Source organism: Ceratotherium simum, chromosome 29 (genome assembly GCF_057802395.1).
Source record: "Ceratotherium simum simum isolate JZ-2026a chromosome 29, ASM5780239v1, whole genome shotgun sequence".
NCBI classification, from domain to species: Eukaryota; Metazoa; Chordata; class Mammalia; order Perissodactyla; family Rhinocerotidae; genus Ceratotherium; species Ceratotherium simum.
The window spans coordinates 15247196-15267885 of NC_141928.1; the positions used below are offsets into that span (position 1 = coordinate 15247196).

General features: G+C 57.8%; 1 protein-coding gene across 13 annotated transcripts in view; it reads right to left on the bottom strand.

Annotated features, from left to right (window-relative positions):
• Positions 1–1949: 1949 nt before the first annotated feature.
• DAB2IP (DAB2 interacting protein) overlaps positions 1950–20690 on the bottom strand; it is a 169612-nt gene continuing 150871 nt past the window's right edge. For 9 of the 13 annotated variants that reach the window (XM_014782113.2, XM_004423391.3, XM_087419166.1 and 6 more), the window contains 7 exons: positions 19484–19685; positions 17322–17500; positions 14384–15272; positions 13517–13669; positions 11080–11273; positions 6000–6087; positions 1950–5108 (listed from right to left, as the gene is read on the bottom strand). In XM_014782113.2, the coding sequence (XP_014637599.2) occupies positions 4941–5108; positions 6000–6087; positions 11080–11273; positions 13517–13669; positions 14384–15272; positions 17322–17500; positions 19484–19685 (1873 nt within the window). In that variant the 3' untranslated portion in view covers positions 1950–4940. Of the gene's footprint in view, positions 5109–5946; positions 6088–11079; positions 11274–13516; positions 13670–14383; positions 15273–17321; positions 17501–19483; positions 19686–20690 lie in introns of all 13 variants that reach the window. The other 4 variants (XM_014782112.2, XM_087419163.1, XM_087419162.1 and 1 more) reach the window with 4 other exon arrangements.

Here is a 20690-nt window from a genome sequence, read left to right on the forward strand (position 1 = left end):
CCAGCCTGGAGCAGGTGAGAGCAGATGGAGACCCGGCGCTCTGAAAGCAGTGGGAAAGAGCAGTGAGGCTGAAGATTTAGGAAGCACTGAGGCAGCAAGGGGCCACGGGGAGGGCCCTGGCCAGGGGCTGCCTCCTCTCCTGGGGCTGCAGGGGTGAGGGCGGGGGAGCCAGGCTGGTGGCGGGCCAGGGAAGGGTCAGTGGGGTAGTAAGATGGCTCTCAGAGCAGGGAGAGCATCTGGCTGGGAGATCTGAGGAGGCAGTTTGGCTAAGTGGGTGGAGACTGGGGAGGAAGGCCTGGCTGAGGGTGCAGGCGGAACCCACAGGGCACGGTCGGAACTGGGGGTGGTTTTGCTTTTCTCCTGCAGCGCTCAGCGGCCCAGAGAGCACGGGCCTTTGGGCAGACTCAGGGCTGATGTGGTCCAAGAATATTGTCAGGAGAGGGGCCCAGGACGGAGACCACAGGGTCTAGGCTGGTGGGGAAGACAGCGAAGGCACAGTGGGCCTGGGGACCATCTGGAGTGTGGATGTAGGAGACAATGGGGAAGGCCTGACAGGGGCAAAAGCCCGGCAGCTGCAATTATAGAAAACAGATGATGCTTTTCTAGGAGGTGGGAGGTGACGATAGCCAACGGTGTGGCCCCAGGAGTGGCTGGTGAAGTGGAGGGAGGGTTCCTCACAGGAGACTAGAGGTTGAGAGCCTGACAGGCCAGGGTGCTGGGCAGGTGGCTGCAGTCGGCCAGGCTGACAGTGGGAGGTGGGGTGGAGGGGCGTGGTCAGAGGAGCACTGGGGCAGGCAGGGCGGGGTAGGGCGGGGAATTAAGATTTCCAAGTGGCTGAGGCCCTGGGGAGCGCGGGTTTGGGGAGCAGGATGCAGCCCCAGCTCCCTCCACAGAACCACACAAATTTGGAGCTATCCCAGGGCTTAGCCCAGGAGCCCTGGGGAGTCAGGCTGGAGCAGGGGCAGGCTGGCGAGGGTGGACGGTGGCATGCAGTTCCCTTGCACCCCAACCCCTCTGCCCCGGAGCCAGCCCTCCCACTGGCTTCAAGGACCAGCACAGGAGCAGCCCTGGGGCTTCTCTCTGGGGATGCTGGGCCGTGGGCTCAAAACCCTGACAGAAGCCAGAGGCATCTGTACAGGTGACAGACCTGGATCTCCACCTGGTGATTTGACCTGACGCATCCCTGCCCCCATAGAACCTCGGCCCCCCTGTCTGTGTCATTTCTGAGGGGATGGGCCCGGGCCTGGACTTGCCCCCTCTGAGCCAGTCTCCCATGTGTGAAAAGAGGATGCACTGACCCTTCGGGGTTACTGTGCGGTGTCAAGGACCTGCTGAGTAGAACCCAGGGCTGCAAGGTTCCCTGTGCAGGGGTGCAGCAGAAGCGGCTTGGGGGTTGGCTTGTTCCCAACGAAGGCCCTGGGCTCAGCATGGCAGGTGGGTCCAGCTCAGGAGAGCCCGAGTTGGGGCCTTCCAGGCATCAGAAGCTTGGTTTAGTCCAGCTCAGCCATGACCTGCTGGTGACCCCAGACCAACCTCTTTCCCTCCCTTGGTCTCCTCTACTCCCCACCAGACTTCAGTGGCTAGGAAAGCATGTGATGCAGAGCCCAGCAGGAGGGCAGGAGCAGAGCCCGGCAGGAGCAGGCAGGCGTCTGCTGCAGGGCCAGTGCAGGGGCCACATGGTCCCCGGGGAGGCTGTGGGACCAGCAAAGACCTCCCATCCAAGCGTGTCAGAGCCAGGGGGAGCTGGGAGGAGGAGGAGGGGACAGTCCCAGATCACTCAGTGTGCCGAGACCACTACCACCAGCTTTAGGGGTCTCCCCTGCCCACAACTGCCACCAGCGTGAACCACATGCTGGGGTCCCTTGGTAAAGGACAATATTGGCCCAGGACTCAAGAGCGACCCCTGGAAAATCTCCCGAGACAGAGCTGAACGGAGAGGCGAGTCAGGCTTAAAATAGCTAAATAAATCTTTAATATTTCTAATTGCAAATGTACAGAAATTGCACAGCCACACAGTCTTAGAACACCAACAACTTTCTCTGTACATTATTACATAGTTAAAAGTCCCGGCCGGAGGGAGGAGCTGCGGCCAGGACTCCAACGTTTGCATTTCTCCTTTGCACATCCTTACAAAAGGGGTGCGGGCCGGTGCGGGGGCTGCGCGGCTTTGGGCCGAGCGTGTAGAAAAGAGGAGCTGTTGCCCTGGACAGTCTGCCTTCCGCAAACGGACGGGGTGGGAGGAGAGAGGTGTACCCCGGGGCAGACGCTCTGTAGGGAGGGGGCACTGGAGCTCTGCCCGCGGTTCCCCACCCCCCTTCTGGGCAGTTGGAAAGAGAGTCTTCACTTATAGGAAGTTTGGCAGTTTCCTTCACCCTGAACATAAAAGTTAAGCAAAAAAGTCAGGCCTCTCTGCGTTGGCAGGGGAGGGAGAGAGCTCTCTCCAGCGGAGTCTGGGCCCGGTGACCCGGAGCCCGGGGGCCTTGGGCTCCCCCCCACTCCCCCTCCCTCTGGGCCCGCGGCAGGCTGGACGTGGGGTCTCTGTGGCCCCAGCAGGAGCCCCCCTTTGCTGGCCCAGTCAGGGCACGTGTCCCCATCACCCCCACCCAGACAGCACACTGCAAAGCCAACAAATAAACGCGGTGGGCAGGGAAAAACCCTAACACCCAAATCCCACACCTCTTCCTCCTGCCCAAGACTGTTCTCTAGATTAAAAAATAAAATAAAAACCATCGGAGAGCAGCGGTCCCGGGCAGCCCTCGGCAGCACCAGGACTAAAGGATTATGTACATCCATTAGGTGAAATAGTTACATTACAGTCAAACACCAAGAACATTTACAAAAATCGTCAGACTTGCAAGTCAGATAAAAATCTGTGAAGAGTCTGTACACTTTTACAGTTTTTGCACTAGGTAAATAAGGCTCTCAGCCTGAGAGCTCACAACCCGCGCCAAGGGCCGCCGGCGCTGGCCACCGCGCTGGCCTCCTGGCCTGTGTCCGGGCCCTGGGAACCTCCCCCTGTATTGCTAAGAGGCGCTCAGTCCGAGGTCGCTCTACGAGGCATCGGTGGGAGGGGGTGGGGTGGGGAAGAGGGGAGGGCTCACTGGGCAGTGGGGGGGATGAGACCGAACCAGAGGACATCACTGGGGCCAGGCCTTGCCTGTGTGGCCAGGAGCAGGGAAAGGGCCTCAGCCCCCACAGCCTTCCTTCCTGAGGTCTGTGACCCCTGGTGGCCCCACTCTCTCCACCAGCATGTCTCTGGCCTAAATAAACTGCAGGTTTCAGCTAAGAGCCCCCTCCCAGAGCACAGGCCCTGGACAGGCGCAGTGGGGTCTGGGCCACACCCCCACACCTCTCCTGGTGGGTTCTGGGGCGAGCCCGGCCCTGGCGGCGTGTCTCCAGCCCCAGGGGCAGAGGGGCTCAGAGCTCTTTCCAAGGGTCTCCTCAGCTGCCTGAGGCAGAGGCAGAGGCAGAGGCAGGGGGCGGCTCCTGACCCACCTAGCCCAGCTCCATCACGGGGCAAACACCCAGCTCTTGCCTGAGATCACCCAAGGCCGGGGCCGGGAACAGGGAGGGACGAGAGACCCAAGCTCATGCCCACCTGTGTCCCGCGAGGGGGCGCGGGGAAGGCTGACAAGCTACAGAACAGCCTAGAGCTGAGGAAAACCAGCCCCAGCTGTGGGTGTGCCCCTCCCCTGTGTGCAGCGCCTGGTCCTTGGCTGGGGGCCCGGGAAGGGTGAGGAGGCCGCCACACACACGGGGCCTGGTGCAGGCCGCTGCTGTCTTGGAGAGGGAGCAAGTCTAACATCCTCCAGGGCCGCTATTTCCCATGCAGTGCGCACGCTCAATTTAAAAGGCCCCTGTGTTCCAGCAAGCGAGCAAGCGGGCTTTTGTTTCTAATGCATACTGTGAAAGGAAAAAAAATCACAGTTATCCACCTTCTCAGGGCCTGCGGGCGTTAGAATTTTTTTAACCATCAATCAGGAAAGATCAGCCCTTCTCTCAGGGTGAGCACCAGCTGGCCGCTCCCCGCGGGGCCTCCGTGCCCTGGCACGCTAGCCCCAGGAGGGGGGCACCACGCACAGCGCCATCTGGGCCTACTCTGCCCAGATCTCTGGCTTCTGGGAGCCCCGGAGCATCAGCTTGGGCCTGTGTGGCATGTGAGGGAGGCTCTGGATCCTCCCTGCCAGGTACAAGGGCCCAGAAGAAAGAGCCATGAGCCTCACTGGGTCCATTTTGGCACAAGTAAGAAAGGAGGAGGGGGGAAGGCAGGGACTTTGGGGACAGGTACGGGGGAGTGCATCCTCGGTTCCTCACCGCCAGGAGGGGTCCCTGGCAGGCTGCACGTGGTGGCAGATGCACAGGGTAGAGACAGGCAGGGGACATGGAACTTGGGCAGCTCCCTCCTCCCCACCCTCCCCCTGCCTGCCGACAGACCTGGCGGCTCCTGGAACTGAGGGGCAGGTCCCACAGGGCAGAGCCTGGCTGCCAGGGAGTCCTGGGCCCCTGAGGAGGCCAGGAGCAGGCCTCCAGCTCTTTAATCCCCCACCTCTCCGGGCAGCGCCCTCCCTGGGGAGGGTGTGGGGTACATGCACCTGCCCAGCTCAAGAAGGAAAGGTGACACACACCAAATTCAATAACCAACAGAGACACATCTTGGCAGGCCCCCTGCTCCCACCAGGCTGTCCCCACTCCCCAGCGTGCAGTCTCCTTGGCCTGCACCAAACACGCCTCTCGGGCCGGAAGAGAGGGGGAGCGTGCTCACGCTGCATCAGTCTCTCGCGGCTCCCTCTGTGGCCGCCTCCTGGACCGCGGGTGGAGAGGAGGGGGAGGCTCGCCTGGGCCTCTTGCCCCCCTGCGCTGGGGCTGCGACTGTGGGGGCGCTCCTCCCCAGGCCGAGACCCTGCCCTGGGCCACCACGGTCCTCCCTCTCCTCGGGCAGGTTAACAATTGCTGCTGTTTCTGAACTCGCCGTTCTCAGTAATCTGCAATTTGGTGGGGTTGGTGGGGGAGATGCCGTTACGGGCTTGCATGCTGTACCTCTCTTTCAGCTGCGTCAGCGCGCTCATGAGGCGGGCGTTGGCGGCGTCCAGTGAGGCGATGCGCTTCTCCTGTGGACCAAGAAGGCATCAGTTGGGGTCATGGGCTGGGCTCCTGGGCCATAGGGGGACCGTGCAGGGGAAGGGGCCTCCCTGGGACTGTGTGCACCTACAAGGAGGAGAGGGCAGGGAGGTGGCCTGCAGGCGACACAGGGGGACCAGGAGCACACCACGTGCGAAGGGTGGGAGAGTCAATGAGGCTGTGGAGCGGCGGGCATGCTGGGGAGGAGGTGGCCTCGCCATCAGGCACCAAGACCCCCTGAGGCTGCCTTCCTAATGTCTCTACCACATGGCCTGCTTCTCGTCCCGAACAGAGCAGCCTAGTGGCGTCACCTATCAGCCATGTGAGGCCCTGAGGGCAGGTGCCCTTGCTCATGTGCGTGTGTGGCACACAGAGGTCACAGCTCCTGTCAGTCTGTGCAGTTTACAGTCTGAGCAAGGCCTGGCCCCACTGCTGTGCAGGTGAGAGGAAAAGGGCACAGCCCCGGGTGAAGGAGACTGGAGGCTGGAGTCTCTCACGCCTCCCCTCTCAATGCAGTTGGGAAACCACAGCTCTGAACAAGAGCCACCCCACTCCCTCTGCCCAGCCTGTTGTCACTCCCAGCCTTCCCCATTCCCCTCCCAGTAGCTTCCACTCTTTGGTCAGTACTCCTGGCGAAAGGCAATACCCACCAAGTTGCCACAGCAGGGGAGGAGTTGTCCCACCCCTTTCACAGCCTGTGAAAGCCTGTGAGCTTGTGGGCCACTGAGACCCTCAAGTCTGACTTCTCAGAGCAGAGATCCTGGTCTCCTATTCCTCCTTAGCAGTCGGGTATGATGGAGGAGGTGGAGAAGCCAAAGTCACCCCCACCTTATCCTAGGTCCTTTAACATCTGTGGCTGAGCAAAGGGCCAGAGCCCCCACCTGGGCATCGATGATCTTCTGTTTGGAGTCGACAGCTGCTTGCATCTCCGCGTGGTCCTTCTTCAGCTCCTCCTCCACTGACATCAACCTGTGACCAGAGACAAGGACAGTCAGGCTGGCACTGCAGGGAGAAGGGGAGGGGGTGGGTGTGGGGCCCTGTGGGAACAGGTCATCACACCTGCACAGAGGCCATGAGGAGAGCCCCTCAGCGGGCCACAGACTCACCTCCCACACTCACTTGGGACAGGGCCCTCCAGCTGGCCCCTAACTGATACGGGCTGGGCCTCCTCCTTCCTTGCACTTCACCAGCCCGATTCTCTTCCCAAATCCCTCGATGCCCCATGGCTGCCCCTTTCCTGATGTTCTTCCAGGAGCCAAGTGTGTGGCAGTGGGTGTTGGATCCTCACCACACCCCAGAGCCAGGCAGGTGGTGTAACGTCATAGGACTCGTGGTGCGGGTGGGAAGACTAAGGGCCTGAAGGGCTCTAGAACTTTCTCCACCCACTCTGCGTTCACCAAGGCTGTGCTGGGCACTTGAAGTAGCGAGATGAATGAGTGTCGTCCTCCCCCTCAAGGAGTTCACAAGGCAGCAGGGACATAGACAGGCAGTAGCTACGCCCTGCACGGGAAGCTCAGGGGCCAGGGGAACAGAGAGCAGGAAGCAGCTGACTATCCTGGAGGGGCGGTGGTGGTGCATCCCCTGAACTGGACATCGAAGGACAAGCAAGGTCTGCAGCGGGATAACGAGCAGAGAAGATGGGAGGAACACTGTCTGCAGAAGCTCAGAGCTGAGGCAGGTGTGAGTCTGCAATGGCTGCTCCTTCCCTAAGACCCTTCCTGGACACATCTTACTTGTCTCTCACACACCTGTCAATCTCTGTTGATCGCTCCCACCTTCCAACTTTCTTCCTTTAGCTTCCAGACCCCACACTGCCTGGGTTTGCCTCTGCTCTGCAGGCCACTGCTCTGCAGACACCTGAGCCCCTAGGACATCAGGGCTCCATAGGGCTCTGCCTCAGCCCTCCATTCTTCTTGCTCTACATACTCTTCTCAGATGAGCTCATCTACTCCCAAGGCTTCATTTCAGTCTCTACCTGCACAGCCTCTCCAGCCCAGCAGAGCAGTGCCCTAACCCCTGGGTGAGCACTTAGCCTGTTGCACAGAAGATGCACAGGGAGGCCAATGATGGCTGCTGTGAGAAGTCAATGGGTCAGGGGTCGGGGAGCAGTGGTCAGGAGGAAGGGGTGTGGGGCCACACCAAGGGGGGTTCCTTGTCACAGGAAGGGAAGCCACTGAGCAAAGCCTGTAAGAAGAGGGGGCAGAGAATGGGGAAGAGGGCCCTCAGATGGTATCAACGAGAAGGGAAATTACTTCGGCAGGGAGAGACTGCTTCCAGCTATGGTGGGATAGCAGGGACTGGATTTATCCTCCTGCCATCAAAAAAAACCCCAAACTAGAAAACCAGACAAAACACATGAAACAAAGTTTTCCAGGGAACAACAGGCAGTGCACCGTAGTGACTCCCAAGAGAAGGGAACACGCGAGGGGAGCCCCGCTCACTGTGCTGGAGTGTCCAGGCCAAACAAAAGGAGGGAAGCGATGTCATGGAGTTGAGGAGACCCAGAGAAGGCAGAGAGGCAAGGCGGCTAGGACTCTTGAGGCAGTGCCAGAGAGGAGAAAGGTACAGAGAGAACTCCACATATCTCCTGAGGGGTCCTCGTGGGTCTTTAGCCAAGGACTGGTCTGCCTGCCTGTGAGAAATGAGCCAGGCTGGGCAAGCACCAATGGAGAGGAGTACACAAGACAACCCCGGGAATAAACAGTTCACGTTCCTTCCAGGCAGAGTGCAAAGATGCGCTAACAGGGGCATCAAGTAGAATCCCCAGAAGGAAACTGCCTCACAGCAGAGCCAGATCAGGCCCAGACCAAAGGCTGTCCAGGACTCCAACAAAGCAGAGAAGTAAGCCTCGAAAGAATCAGACTGATCCCCAGTAACCTCATTGTGTCCGAGAACAAAGCTCCAAAATATTCAAAGGAACACAAAACATCTAGCACCTACGTAAAATTGACAATGTCTGGCATCCCACCAAAAACTACCTAGCATGCAGAGAAGTAGGAACATAACCCATAACCAGGAAGAAAGTTAATCAACAAAAAGAGACTCAGAAATGTCACAGATGATAGAATTAGCAGACAAGGACAGTAAAACAAATATTATAAATATATTCCACATGTTCAAGAAAACAGAGGAAAGCATGAGAAGAGAAATGGACAGAATTTAAACCAAACCGAAAGTCTAGAGGTGAAAAATATAATACCTGAAATGAAAAAAACACTAGACAGGGTTAATAGCAGATTAGACACTGAAGAAGTGATTAGTGAACTCGAAGACATAGTAACAAAAATTATCTAGGATAAAACACAAGAAAAAAAAATGAAAAAGGAAACAAGAGAGCATCAGCGGGATGTGCACAATAGAAAGCAGCCTAAGGTACATGCACTGGGAGTCCCAGGAAACAGACTGGGCAGGCAGGACTACATAGATCCCAGAGCTCAGCAAACCCAAGAAACATGAAGAAAACCACACCAAGGCACATCATAATCAAATTGCTGGCAATCAGTGATAAAAATATAAATCTTAAAAACAGCGAGAGAAAAAAGGTGCATTAAGCACAGAGGACAAAGATAATGACAGAGCCCCCACATTACACCAGGGTGAGGGCCGAATCGGTGTGGCTACTTTCCACACCACACAAACAGTTCTGCTGTAACAGCAGGGTTGAATAGCTGCAACAGAAACCATATGGCCTGCAAAGCATAAAATATTTATTATCTGCCCCTTTACAGAAAGTCCCCAACCTCTGCCCTAAAGCCACACAAAGATATAGGCTAATATGACAAAAAAGAAGATAAAATGGGGGCCGGCCCGGTGGCGCAGGCGGTTGGGTGCGCGCGCTCCGCTGCGGCGGCCCAGGGTTCGCTGGTTTGGATCCCGGGCGCGCACCGGCGCACTGCTTGGCAGGCCATGCTGTGGCGGCGTCCCATATAAAGTGGAGGAAGATGGGCACAGATGTTAGCCCAGGGCCGTCTTTGGTGGATGTTAGCGCAGGGCTGATCTCCTCACAAAAAAAAAAAAAAAAAAAAAGGATAAAATGGAATCATAAAAAACGCTCAACCCAAAAGAGGGCAGGAAAAAAGAGAACAGATGGTATAATCAGAAAACAAGTAACAAGATAATGGGTTTAAGCATAATTATGTTGACAACTACATTACATGTAAATGTTCTAAACACTTCAACAAAAAGGCAGAAGCTGTTGGATTAGATAAAAAGAACCAATAATAATGTGTCTGTAAAAGAAACTCATTTTATATAGAGACATAGATGGGTTAAAAGTATAAGGATGGAAAAGGATATACCTGGCTAACACTAATCAAAATAAAGTTGGGGCAGCTGTATTAATATCAAACAAAATAGATTTCAGAGCAAGGAATATTACGAGGGCTAAAGAAGGTGATTTTATAATGATAAAGAGGTCAGTTCACCAACAGTACATAGCAGTCCTAAATGTGTGTGCATCTGAGAATAGTGTTTCAGTGTAAAAAACCAACAGAAATGAAAGGGGAAATAGACAAATCCATAATTATGATTAGAAACTTCAATATCCTTTTCTCAATAAGTGATAGAACAACAGTAAACAAAAAAACTAGTAAGGATATAGAAGACTTGAACAACACTCTCAACCAAATTGACTTGACATTTACCTTAGGGAGCAAATATACCAGGATTGGTTAGTAGAAATAAATATTGTTAAGTAAGCCGCTAAACTCAAGAGAGCATGCACCTCTCAGAGAACAGACACAATGAGGAGGAGGTGGTTAGGTTGAAAAGTGTTTCCATTCTTGGAACCACACACGCGAGATGAGCCAAGATCAGAGCTGGCAATCAAGTGAACAGTGGGTTTCTAGTCACCCTGGTTACAGGCCCTTTGCTCATGCTAACCATTTTACAATGAACAAACCCACAGGTAAATGCAGAAAACAATAATTAGGAGCAGAGAAACAAGTGGTCTAAATAGGAGGCAATTTGGGAAGGGTTTTTGCAGGGAATAAAGCATGAGGCCAGGTGGGGGAATGTCCGGGCTCCTGCACACCTGCTCATTTATCCAGATGATGAGCTCTTGTACCATGCAAACAAGCTGTAAATCCACTGTCTCCTCTTGTACCTGGTATGACTGTTGTAAGGAAGTCACCTCCAGGATTGGGACCCTGGGGTTGGCCTGGATGCTACACCTTGAACAAACTCCCTGCCTGCAGATACTGAGGAGGGTGTGCCCACCCTACCCATGTGTGGGGAGGGTGGGGGGAGGGAATCAACACAGGATACGATATAAGCCATCAATAAAGATGACAGTCAGCATTAAAGCCAACGGTCCCCCCCACCCCCCCACCCCAGGAAATCTTTCCCTGATAATCCACAGGCCCCTTAAAACTCAACATACCCCAAAGTGGCATCATCATGCCTCTCCCTCCCCACCCAAACTGCTCCTCTTCCAAAGTTCCCCATCTCAGTAATGATACCTTGAGGCACTCAGATGCTCTTGGTAGAAATTTGGGGGTTATTCTGCCTCCTTCCTCCCTCTCACCTCTCACTTTCACCCACTGAATGTAACTGACCATCATTTCTACGTTTCCTGCCCTGAATCAGGTCCTGTCTTTCCTGGCACCCGCAATCCAGCTTCTACACTCCCCTGAGAGTGCTTACCAAGAAAAGGAGACTCCCTACGAGGCACAGCCCCACTGTGAGCTGGCCCTGGCTGATCTCACTTCTGCCACGCCCAACTTTGCCCTCTACCATCAACACACACTGCACCATGTGGGGCGCCCCACGCTCCATGCCACCTCCTACCTCTAGGCCTGTGCCACGTTGTCCCCACTGCCTGGGACGCTCTCTTCCCTCCTCTCTCCACACTGGGCTCCTCCTGCAGCCAATCAGCCCCTCCCTCAGTCAGGAGGGCAGTGGACTGGTCTGTCCCCTCTGTGCACATGGGGCCGGGACTGGGCCCAGAGCAGGCCGCCTCACCTGCTGATGATGCCCTTCATCTGGATGTCCTTGTCCTCCTGCTGCCGCCGCAGCCGCTCCTCACCCTCCTCCAGCCGCGCCTGGTACTCCAGCACCAGCTTCTGCGTCGTCTCCTCCTGGCACTTGAACAGCGTCTCATACTCCTCCAGCTTCTTGGTGGAGATTCGCAACTTGTCCTGCAGCACTGCCAGGTCCTGCCAGGAGGGCAGCGTGCCACGGGCACAGCACCCAGGACAGAGAGCACAGCCTCATGAGCCCGAGCAGGAGTGCAGGGTGGGAGGGAGCCCAGTTCTGAATGCCCCAGGGGCCAGCACCATCCCAGCCGACCTCACAAGCGAGGAGACGCCCGAAGAGCCCAGACAGAGGGGGCTGAGGTGAGACTCAAAGCCTGGCCCCCATCCGGGGCTCTCTCCATTCCAACCTCCCACCCCCTAGCCTGACCTTACAGCTATAACAGGAGCATGAAGACTCTAACCCAGATCTCCAAAGGGCTTAACTAGGGCTTTGAGCTTTCCATAATAAACATAAGTTAACAACACCCTTGGATATATTAAGGAGATCTGACAGTGCCCTGAGAGGTGGAGGCTCTACAAAAGGGGAAACTGAGGCCCAGAAGGTGAGATGACCCAGTCACAGGGAGAGGGACTGACCAGTGGGGTAAGATCCCAGCCTCCCAGGCCCTACTTGACCCTAAAGCCAGGGCGGTGGCACAGGGAAGTGGGGGAGACAGAGAGGTTAAAGGCAAGATGGTCCCGAGCTTTCAGGACCTGACTCAGCCCAGCCCGCTTAGCCTTTGGGGAGAGAAGGGATGTGCGAAGCAGCAAGTAGTGAGCTGGGAAGCTGTGAGGGCTGGACAGAGGCGCGAGGCAGGCCGACACAGCAACCAAGGGGCTGGGGGCCAGGGGCCAGGGTGGGTGAGAACACAGGGACTGGGGGAGGCAGGAAGAGCCTCTCCTTGAGTCTCGGGCAATGGGAGCCCAATTCCCTCCTCAGCAAAAGACTGCCCAAAGGTCAGGAGGCAGCGAGCCCAGTAACTGGTGAGGACCCAGCCCCACCCCAAATCTAACCGCCTGAGGCAAAGCTGGACCCACAGGAGAGCCCGGCTCTAGGAGAAATGGCCCTGGGCCCATCCCAGCCTTCCCCAGCTGCCTAGAGAGGGCCAGGGGGGGCCCTCCCTGACACAGGCAGGACCAGGTCTCCAGGGAGCTCCGGGAACAAGGGCCTCCTGGATTTGCCCGTGAGGGTTGTTGGTAGCAAAGAGGGCGAGAGAAGCAGCCGCTCACTCAGCCAAGGTACAGTAAGGAAAGGGAACACTCCAGCTGCAGCCTGACCCCTGCAATTGTTTGGGTAATCCTTGCAATTCACAGAGGCAATCTGAGGCTCAGAGAGGTGCAAAGCCTGGCTCTCCTTGCTCCCCAGCCAAACTCTGGCTCCTGGAGGACGGTGCCCCATGTCCCCTGGTCCCCTTCACATAATTATGGTGAAAGCAGGTGGATGCAGTGGACCAAGGGGATGGTGGAGAGTGGCGGAATGCAGCATGGGCATGGACATCACTCTAGGCCAGGGAGAGGGAGCGCTGCCACCCTGATCCCCGTGCCCTTGCTGGAGAGGCTGCTATAGGCTTTCCTGGCACCAAGTGGGGCAACACTCTGGCGAGTGGCAGAAGTGGCTGCTGTTCTGGGGACCTTGCACTGGTTCTTGTGTCTACCTGGGCTCTAGCCTCCACAAGGAGACAAGAACCAGCCTCAGATCCAGGGCAGCTGCCACAATAACTGGGATAATTCTGGAGGATAGAAGGACCCCACTGCCCCCCCAAATGTTAGATGTGGGTGGTGGGCTGGAATTTGGATATTTTAGTATATCCCATGTTTTTCCCCCTGGGGTAGAAAACATCTCAGTAGCAATCTGACCCCAGCCCTCATGTTGGCTCTTTCTCTCCCAGGCTCTGGTGGAGACTGGGGATGGGACAGAGCCAGGCCTTGGGAGCACAAACGCAAAGTAGAGGGGGGCCTGGCTGGGGAAGGCTCTCCCAGCTGTCTCAGGGACCCATTGCCTCTCTGCCTCCTCACACATGAGGCTCCCCCAGGTCTCCATGCACCCCTTTGGCACCTCCGGCCCTCACTACCTAGTCCCTTGGGGAAGGGGCCTCCCAGACGTCTGATGACCAGGTCCCAGGAGTCTGGATTCAGTATAATTCCCAGCTGAGTCTCACGCGCAGCCCGCAGAGGAAACCTCAAGTCTAAGCTAAACCCCTTTTGCTGCTCTTCTTCCGGGTTCCACTGACTCTGTCCTCACACGGGACCAGAGGTTGAGAGGGGACTGGCCACTGGCAGGAACAAGCCGCGCCCCTCATCCAGGGATCTCGGGGAGAAAATCCTGCCAGCTGTCGCCAGGAGGCAGCCCCGTCCTGCCCGGAATGGCCAGGGTCCAGCTTTACCTTTTCTGCTTGGCTGAGCTCCTCCTTACTCCTTAGCCTATCCCTGTGGGGGGGGTCTGGGCCCAAGCCCTCGTCTTCTAACAATTGCGCGTTCATGGTCAAGAGCCAAGCAGCCGTGCGGTCCAGGGCATTGGGGCTCACGGGTGAAGGGCCCTATAATGAAACACAGCTGTGAGGGGCTGGAGGGAGGCGGATGGGAGGCGGGGGGCGGGGAGTGGCACATGATGAGCCACAGGGAGAAGTGTCTCAGAGGCACGGCGGGAAGGGAGGGGACCTTCAGCTGACTGGGCACCTACTCATGCAGCCCTGACCCAGGGAACCCCGTCTCTCAGACAGCAGCCTGAGGCAGAGCCAAGGGCCTGGGGGGGCTCCTGAGTGCTCCTCTCTGCCACCCAGGTGAGCGTGGGCGAGCTCGGCCCCCAGCAGGCGGGGCATCCACCCCAAGCACATCTGTTCCACGTGCTGTGTGCAGTCCCTGGTGACAGGGACGCCCATGCACCCCGGCAGCTAAGCCCTGAAGGCCAGGTCGACTCCTACCCTGGGTAGGGCTTTCACAGACTTGGAACTGGAGATGGGTGGACCCCTCCCTCTCCCTCCCTGACCGCAGCTGTTCCTGGGGGAACTGGCAGAGGGACCCTAAGGCCGCAGTGTCCCTGGTTCAGAGGATTCTGGCAGGGGCCAGTGGGGCCCCAGGGCAGAGAAGGGGTGGTGCGTGTGGCAGGCTAGTGGGATGGGGCCAAATGTGGCCTCGTTCAGCATGGGATGGAGCTGGGTACAGGTGATGACCGGGGAGGCGCAGCATGACATGGGGTATGATGGCCCACCAGGCCCGAGAACCCCGTGCACCCTCTGACCAGCTGCACTGACCTGCTTGTGCACGGCACGAGGCTTCAGCTCGGGGCTGTCGCCCTTGGAGGACGACGACTGTTGCCGCAGCCGGGCTCCGGCGCCAGCCCAGTCAGGCGAGGCCGACGCCAGGGTTCCGCTGGAGGGCCGTGGGTACTGCAGGGTGCTCAGCAGGGTGGGCGGCGTCCGGCCACGAGGGGCAGGAGGTGGTGGCGGTGGTGGGGGTGGCGGTTGGTCGATCCTCCGCTGGGGACCGGCACTGTTCTGCCGCGGCACCGTGGGCTGCCCGCCCTTTTCAGTCAGCGACATCTGCCGCCGTGCCAGCTCCCCAGGCCGCCGCCCAAGCTCCTCGGCAGCACTGCTGAAACTTCCCAGCTTGGCAGCAGCCGCCAGCTCCTCACTGTTGCTGTGGGAGCTCAGGGAGCTGTGGCCCTCAGAGCCTGAGTCGCCAAGGCCGCGGGGCGACAGCGGCAGGCCAGCCGCCATCTGGTACACGGGGTTCTGGAAGGAGAGCGGTGCCAACAGCTGGGGCCGGCCTGGTGCGCCCTCAGAGGTGCCTGGCGTGGTCGGTGTCTGGCCTGCCCGCCGCACGGTGGCCAGCCCTGCCAGGCTCACTGGGGCTGCCCGGGCCGGCCACCCGGCCACCAGCTGAGTTGCAGGTGTCTGCCCGTCGGTGGTGAGGGCATCAGGGCCCGCCGGGGAGCCCGCCTCCCCGTCCAGCGTGCGGGCATCTTGGAGGTCCACCATGGATAGGCTCTTGCCACCGTTGGCCATCTGAAGATCAGGCTCGTTGGCTTCCGAATAACTCGAGCTGCGGGCAGGTGAGGGCTGGACCCCGGAGGACCTTGTGACAAAAAACAAGTCCTTGTTTTCGGGGGTTGGAGACGGTAACCGGGTGAAATCTATCAGACTGCAGGGAAACAAGCACACACAGGGAAAGAAGGGGGAAGAGAAGAACTGTGAATGCAGCCAAGGCGGGTCCAAACCGAGAGCCCCGCCAACCTGCCGGGACCGGCGGCCTGAGCCAGGGCTGGGGGAAGAGAGGGAAGGCAGGGGAGGGGAGGGAGGGAAAGGGAGGTGCTGGGGCAGCAACAGTGGGAGAGTCCTGGGGACCAGCGGCCCAGCTGCAGAACCAAACCACAGCCCAGGCAGCTGACCCGGGCAGAAGCCCCCACGAGGGCTGAGTGGCTGAGATGGCTGCTCCTGCACAGAACCTCTGCTCTAGGGGCCAGCGCTGCTCGTTCCAGACCAGGATGCCTGGCAGGCCCTTTCCCTGCTCAGCTGCATCTTGAGATGACGAGTGCTAGGGCCTGGAGTGTTCTGGAAAATTCCCCCTTAGCTAAACCCAAACCCACAACGCAGTGCTCTCTGCTATCCAAGGGTCCTGCACTGAGAACTCCGACTTCAGAGCCACGGGGGCTCTCTCTACCTCTTCCCTCTTGTTCCTAATCAGACTAATAACCAAAGTGGGAGCCTGGTGAAGCCTCCCTCCGCAGCCTCCTGCTGCCACCCCTCGTCTGACTGGCAGGCGGGGGCTGGTGTTCCTGGCAAAAACAAGGAATCAGAGGAGGATCCTCAAGGTGTGACTCAGGCAGGGAGGGTCTGCACCTGCAGGGGCAAGCTGTACTCTTCCCTGGTCTTCCAGCCTCTCCCTGGCCCCTCTCTAGAAGCCGGCTCCTTGGAAGGAAGAAGGCACAACGTGGTGGGGCCAGGTGGGCTTTGGAGAGAAGGATGTGGGCGGTGAACAGGGCTCTGAGTAGGCTGGAGGCAGCAAGGACTTGGGGATTTGACACGGGCTTGTAATGGGCAGCTGGAGATGGCTGAGCCCGGGATGGAGAGGAAGCGCCAAGCCCAACTGATGGGACTGAGGTAGGGCAGGCTCTGGCCACTCAGGGCCAAGCACTTGTGGGCTGGGAAGAAGTGGACAAGGGCAGCAGACAGAGCCAGGAGAAACCCAGACCAGCCATGGGCCTTGGCTGTCCCACTGCACACCCAGGTCATCACCTCAGAACCCATGTGCCTGGCCACCTCTCAGCCAAGGTGCTGGCAGGTTGTATGAACAGACGTCCAAGACTCGGGGACCCAGCAAGTGGCATCATGGTCTCTATCTCCAGCCTCTTCCTGGACCTCCAGTCCTATGCACCACATCTGCCTAGATTCTTGATCTCAACGCTCTCGCCCACTGAAAAACCTACACTGCCACCACCTCAGAATGAGACCAGACTCCCAACTCTGTTGCCCCAGCCTCATCCTCACTAGCAGGTCCAAGACAGCCTAGCTGGGGGAGGGGAGCCTTTGAGCAGGGCATAAATGGTTCAATATATATGCCAAGTATCTTAAAGGAATGTCCTCCTTTTGACATCAACATTCGAGAACATCTTGCCTCTCCCTCCACTGTGTGTGTTTTATTTACAGGGCACTTGCCCCATGGCTGAGGGCTCAGAGTGATGGCTGGGCCTCAGCAACTCTCTAGTTTTCTGGGGCTCCCAGCCTCAGAGCCTTGCAGAGTCACCTAAGCTCCTGCTGAAAACACACAGCCCTGAGCGCCACTCCTGGAGATTCTGATTCAGGCCTAGGAAAGACCAGGACAGGTATTTTTCACACACACACGTAGGCCATCTGGAGGTATCTGGGAAGAGTAATTGCTCTTCAACAGAACATGGTGTCTTTCTCTAGGGCTTTGTGCTAGTCCCTCCACCTGGAATGCCTTTTCCACAATGGAAATGTTACTTTTCCTAAAAAGCTCAACACTACAGCTCCACCTCCTCCAGGAAGCCTTCTCTGATTTTTTCCTATTGGAGATTCACCGCTCAGGGCCTGCACAACATGTTTTGAGTCTCACCCAGCTTGTTTCATAAATGCTGGTATAGGATCCTCCTTCTCAACTGAGACTGCAGGTGAGCTGCGCCCTTGTCTGCATGTGTACCCCACAACACCCCGCACGCCTGGCAGCTCTTACCCAGAAAGATCATTCTCGATCACCATCTTCTGCAGCCCGGCTGAGATGCTGCTGCTGCCAGAGCCAGGCGTGGAGGCCAGGTCGTTGGTCCCTGTGAGCTGCCCACTGCCTGGGGTGCTTAGTGCTGTGTGGACGTCCCTCAGGATCCGAGGCAGGGGCCCCAGTTTGGATACAATGCTCTGCAAAGACACAGCAAGAGGCAGGTGTGACCTACTGGGGCTACCTGGGGAGGCCAGGTGCGCTGCAGCCACTGTGGTTCGAAACCGCCGAGAAGCCGGTCAGAAGTGCAGACCCTGCCCTCCCCCACCAGTCAGCTCCACCAGGTCTGGGAGGGGATGGAGAGCCCAGGAATCTGCCAATTACATTTTCGCCAACTCCCCAGATAGCTCTGGAAGAGAGCGTGACGCCCACAGGGAGAAACGCTGACCTAGTCCCAGCCTTTCACTCAGGATCGTCCTACCTTGGGGCCCCCTCAACAGGGGAAAGCCCATGTGGAACCCCAGAATTTTCCACACCTACACCTCCCCATCCAAGAGGCTTCTGGGATGGCCCCCTCCCACATCACCTACTCCACAGGGTGGGCTGGGGCCTGACCTACTTCAACACCTGAACCCCAGTGGAAACGGTCCAGCCCTGGTCCAGGCACCAGCACATGCCTGTCAGACAAGTAACAAATGGACAGTCAGGCAGAGGGTGGCACCCAGGCTCGTCCGAACACCATTGTCATGGTTTAGACTGATAGTGCTAAGAATCCCAGGCTGTGGGGCCGAGCAGGGGGAGGGGAGTCCGCCTGCACTTGCATATTCAGTGGCTTCTATGTAGGGCTTGGTACAAACAGCAAGTGTGAAAACTTGTGTAGTTAATACAGCAGAGGCTTGAGAAGCAAACAGCTCGATTTTAAATCTTTGCTGCACCACTGTGAGCTGTGATGGCCGCCGCCACCACCGTCTGTGCTTCCTGCCTGGTTGTGCAGATATGGAGGATGGTGGCCGGCACAGGGGCTCAGAAAGTGGGGGCAGTTAGAGTGACTGCTGGTGGCAGCAGTGGAGGAAGAAAGGGCCTTTGCCTTCATTTCCATTTCTCCCTCCTGTATCTCTCGCAGCCAAAGGGCTGTGGATATAATTGAGCAGCAACGACTGTAGCAGCATCTGTTTGTAGCAAAAAGCTGGACTAACCCGAGTGCCCAGCAACAGGGGGCCAGTGAAATAAACTGTGCAGTCACATGACAGGACAGTCTGCGGCCATCAGAAAGGTCAGAGGGGCAGTGTATACACATCGCCGTGGAAAGACGCCCACAACAGAGGGAGTGAGAAACGCACACCACAGCGCACACGTTAAGTTCTCACTTGAACACAAAGGGACAAGAACTCTGCGTTTGTGCTTGTGCACCTAGACACGCACAGCTGTATCTAGAAGGCTGCACACCAGAGCCCACTGAGTGGTCACCTCTAAGGAATGGGAGGCCTCCCAGCCCTGCTCCAGCAGTAACCACTTTCATAAGGTGGTCTCTGGGAGCCCTAGAAAGCAAAAGATATTTCAGAAGTGGATCCTGGCAGCCCTGGCCCTTGCTGCCAAGAACCTGCTCGCAGTGTGGGCTGTGGAACCCCAGGCCACGGAGGGCATGCTCCAAGTGGCTCAGCAGTGTCCCAGGTGTCTAGGGAATAATCTTTTCAACTGATGGTCAAGGGCAGTTCTGGAAAGGCTTGCAACTTCCTGCCTGACACATGGAGGTGCAGCGTCTTCTTTTTCATATCAGTTGCCTCAAAAGCCAGAGCAAGGATATTTTCAGAGAAGTGGCTAAGTCTGATCACATTTCTAACAGGTAGGGAGCACGGCCTTCACATGTGGAATCCATCTACTCAACGCCCGGTGTGTGGAGGCACAGCTGAAGCCCCTGGACCCAGAGCAGGCTCCCCCAGCAAGTGCTGGCAAGTGAACATGGCTCTCCCCACCAAGAAAACAGGGCCCAGAGGTCCCCGGTGCGAGCTGACAGGGCCTGGGTTGGAACCTCAGGCTCTGGCACCCAGGCAGGGCTGCTGATTCGTGTCACACAGGCAAACCCTTTGACCTCCATGGTTACCCTGGAAAGAGGAGCACCCACAAGCACTGTGGCGGCCTTTGGTCCACCCCCGGCCCCATCGCAACCCCATGGGGACAGGCACCTGCTCCAGCTGGCTGACGGCCTCCCAGAGCAGTGAGTGCAGGCTGGAGAGCTCGCGGCCCAGGTCAATGTAGCCCTCGAAGCCGGCTGTGTTGGAGATGGTCTCGGGGTTGGAGATCTCCAGCAGAAAGCGCTGCATGTTGGTCCACTCGTGCTCCAGAAACTGGTTCATGAACGACATGTACTCCTCCTTGCTGCCAAACCTGGACAGGGAGCAGAGGGGGTGAGTGCCCCAGGCCTGAGGCAGGCCCCAGAAAACCAGCCCCCACCCTGGAGCCCCTCTTCTCTGAGACACCCCCACCTCCTCAGCTCCCATCCCTCCTCGCCCACTGTGGCCAGCTCCCATGCCACTCACTCCCCCAGCCAACCAATCTGCTCTGACTCAGGATCCTCTTCCCTCACGGCCAAATCCAGACACCCTTTTCCAGACCTTTGTTACAGGATCTGGAATGTTTTGTGGCCCTCACTCCCCGTTCACTGCCAGTTACGATCTCCTTCTACTCTCCCAGGTTTCCATGGCCTGGTGCACAGACGCTTCTCAGTCCACACTCGGCCGGGTCTCTGCTGAGCTTTTAGACACACACATCCACGGCACCTCCCCTCATACTCAGCCCGACCACGTCACACCGTCACCAAACCCACGCCCTCCTCCCACGTTCCCTATTCTCAGTGGAGACTCCACCACGCACCACAGAGCTGAGCCAGAAGCCTGGCTGCGGTCAAATCCTCCAATCCCCCCTCTCCCTCCCCCACAAGCAGCAAGGCCTGCTGACTTCGCCTCCTAATAGCCCCTTGACCTAGCAGCCACTGCTCCTGCACCACCACCTCCCACCTTCTACCACTTTTCTTTTGCCAGTCCTCCTCCCGGTCTCGCAGCTGCCGGTACTGCTGCCTCCACCCCACTTGCCCCACTGTTGTCAGGCTGACCTTTCCAGGACCCAGGACAGGTGAGGGCCATCCTCTCCCTTGCTTAGAGCCCTTTGGTGGCTCCCACTGCCCTGCCTGACCCTCAAGGCCCTGCTGAACTCCTGGGTCTCATCTCCTACCTCTCTGGGCCTGGCACTTGACAATTCAGGAATGCCACAGTGCCTCATCCCTCCAGCACACGGCCCTGCTCCTGCCACCCTTCTGTGAGCGGATGAACGCCTCATCCTGACACGCAGCCGGGAGAGCACATCTCCTAGGACGCCCGTCTCCCCTCCTGAGAC